At 36.6% G+C, this 2,252-nt stretch overlaps 1 protein-coding gene across 1 annotated transcript; it reads right to left on the reverse strand.

Moving 5' to 3' along the window:
- Window positions 1-996: 996 nt before the first annotated feature.
- LOC138899733 (pectinesterase inhibitor 10-like) lies at window positions 997-1,544 on the reverse strand. Its single transcript, XM_070186424.1, has 2 exons — window positions 1,101-1,544; window positions 997-1,002 (listed from the first exon to the last, which is right to left on the reverse strand). The coding sequence occupies exons 1-2, from the start codon at window positions 1,542-1,544 to the stop codon at window positions 997-999; spliced, it is 450 nt and encodes a 149-aa protein (XP_070042525.1).
- Between the last annotated feature and the right edge of the window lie 708 nt (window positions 1,545-2,252).

A 2,252-nucleotide genomic window follows, 5' to 3' on the forward strand; every position in this document is an offset into this window, starting at 1 on the left:
TCAAATCTTAACATTACAATCATAGTCAAGTCTAAACAGTTACCAAGTCTAAACAACCAACCATAACAAATAATAATGTCTTAAACATCACAACCACGATAAACTAAAACTCATTATCCCCGTCATATTCGTCATTCAAAGGATCAACTTGATGCATGCTCATAAGTTTCTCAACTAGACTCTACAATTTGTTAAAATTTGCACGATCTTCTTTCCGTTCCTCCTTCAACTCTTCAACTTCTTTTCGTAATGCTTCCACCTCTTCATGATCCTGCGAATAACTCATCTCACCAGACAACAATGTCGTAGGACAACCTACGGAATAACTCGCCTCCCTTTTTCCTTTTCCTGAAAAAATAATTTAAGTTAGATAAAGTTCAATCGCATATAGTTAAAATCAAAGCAAATATAATAAGAAAGTTACCATTCTCCTTCGATGGGTCTCCATACTAACTGAACCTCCAGTGTGCAATGAGCCACCCGTATTGGAGGCCCGAGCAGCCTTTCCAGCGTTGCTCCTCTTCTTAAATTCTTCAGAGGCCCAAATCACATTAAGTCTATTCCATATGTCTTTTAGTATCCAACTAGGCATCTTTTGTTCGAGTCGAGCCTTATACAACATATTTTTAAGCCTATCACTACCTTTTTTCTCGAAATTATGACTTATTTGTTGATGATATTTGGGAAGCCATGCACACCTTGTCTGAAAATAATTTAAAACATTAGATGAAATAAGAGTAATTTGATAAATAATATAAAATTTATTGGTTTCGTACCCTAAATTGATTCCACATCTGATCTCTGTAAATGTACGGAATATCTGACCATTTACTCCAAGCATCTCGATAAAATGCTTTAACACAATCCACAACCACCTTCGTAGATTCATTGGAAGGAACAAACCTGGATTAAAATTAACATATGTTAAAAGTATATTCAAAAATTCAAACGAATATAAAGTAACTACTTACCCAGTAGTCCCATCAGGAATGATAATCAATTCTGTGAAGAGAATCGTATGTTACAATCTCTTCAAAAGTCCGAGTTTGTGCACCATCAGGAGCAGGTGTATATGTATCAATGGATGGGGATGATGGTACAGTAGAGCCTCCAAGATGCGGCCTAGAAACGCTAGGAGTGGATGATGATGGAGATGAAGATGGAGCCATATCATTCTGACTAACATGATAGCTTGGGGTTGGAGTCACTGATGATGGAGGCATAAATAAGGAGTCACCATGCTGACTAGTACGATAAGCTGGCGAATAAGATGGTATAGTGTGCATGCTATGTGAATTAGAGATAGGCTTATATTTAACTGGATCACAAGGGGGCAAAGTGAAAAAGCCAGGTGGCAATGAAGTCTGCTGAGGAGGAGGAGGATGATGTCTCATAAATGGCACAGATGAGGTAGTGGGACCTGAAGTTTGATGATGATGATCCGGAGGAGGACTCATAAATGGCACAGACGAGGTAGTGGGACCTGAAGTATGTTGAGGATGTTGGAAATCATGTCTTGTCTTCTTTTTTTTACCAGGTGCCATCTGTGTAATATAAGCAAATAATAAAATATATTAAAACATAACAAATATAAAGTAATTCTTCAACATATTAAATGAATAATGAAAAAAAACCAACATGTCAATCCACGCTGCTTGATTGATATTCATCATTTAATTCTTCATCATCACTTGTTTTATTTTCATCAAGTAATTCTTCTCCATCACTTGTTTCATTTTCATCAAATGATTCTTCCTCGCTTGTTTCATGTTCAACGTCTAGATCTTCCTCTATGTTTTCCCCGGATGTTCCTTCCCTAAAATTGTGTCGATTTGATCTACGAGTAAGGACCGAAGGATTATATTCTTCATAAATGCCTTCACTATGCTGCAATTCACCCACTAATTCATCATCAACCCTTTCTTGAATAGTTGAAATGTCATTCTGGTACGCGACTTCTAGTGCATCCTCAACTTCTATTCTACCTACGGGCTTTGTTTTATAACTATCCTCTATGAGGACTTATTCTTGCACAAAGGATAAGGAACATAATACACTTGTTTCACATTTTGTGCAATGATAAATGGATCATAGAATTCATACTTCTTCGTGTGGTTAATTTTAATTATTTTGTACTGAGGGTGAACCTTTGTACCTCTAGTAGGTATTGGATCATACCACTTACACTGAAATAGAACCATTTTTTTTTTCGGCCAACCAAAATACTCTAGTTCTAAAATCTCTCGGAGCAC

This window comes from Nicotiana tomentosiformis, chromosome 10 (assembly GCF_000390325.3).
Source record: "Nicotiana tomentosiformis chromosome 10, ASM39032v3, whole genome shotgun sequence".
Classification (NCBI taxonomy): domain Eukaryota; kingdom Viridiplantae; phylum Streptophyta; class Magnoliopsida; order Solanales; family Solanaceae; genus Nicotiana; species Nicotiana tomentosiformis.

Bases quoted from the DNA above. Each gene is read 5' to 3' on its own strand.
- LOC138899733 (XM_070186424.1), bottom strand. From the start codon at position 1,544: ATGGCACCTGGTAAAAAAAAGAAGACAAGACATGATTTCCAACATCCT.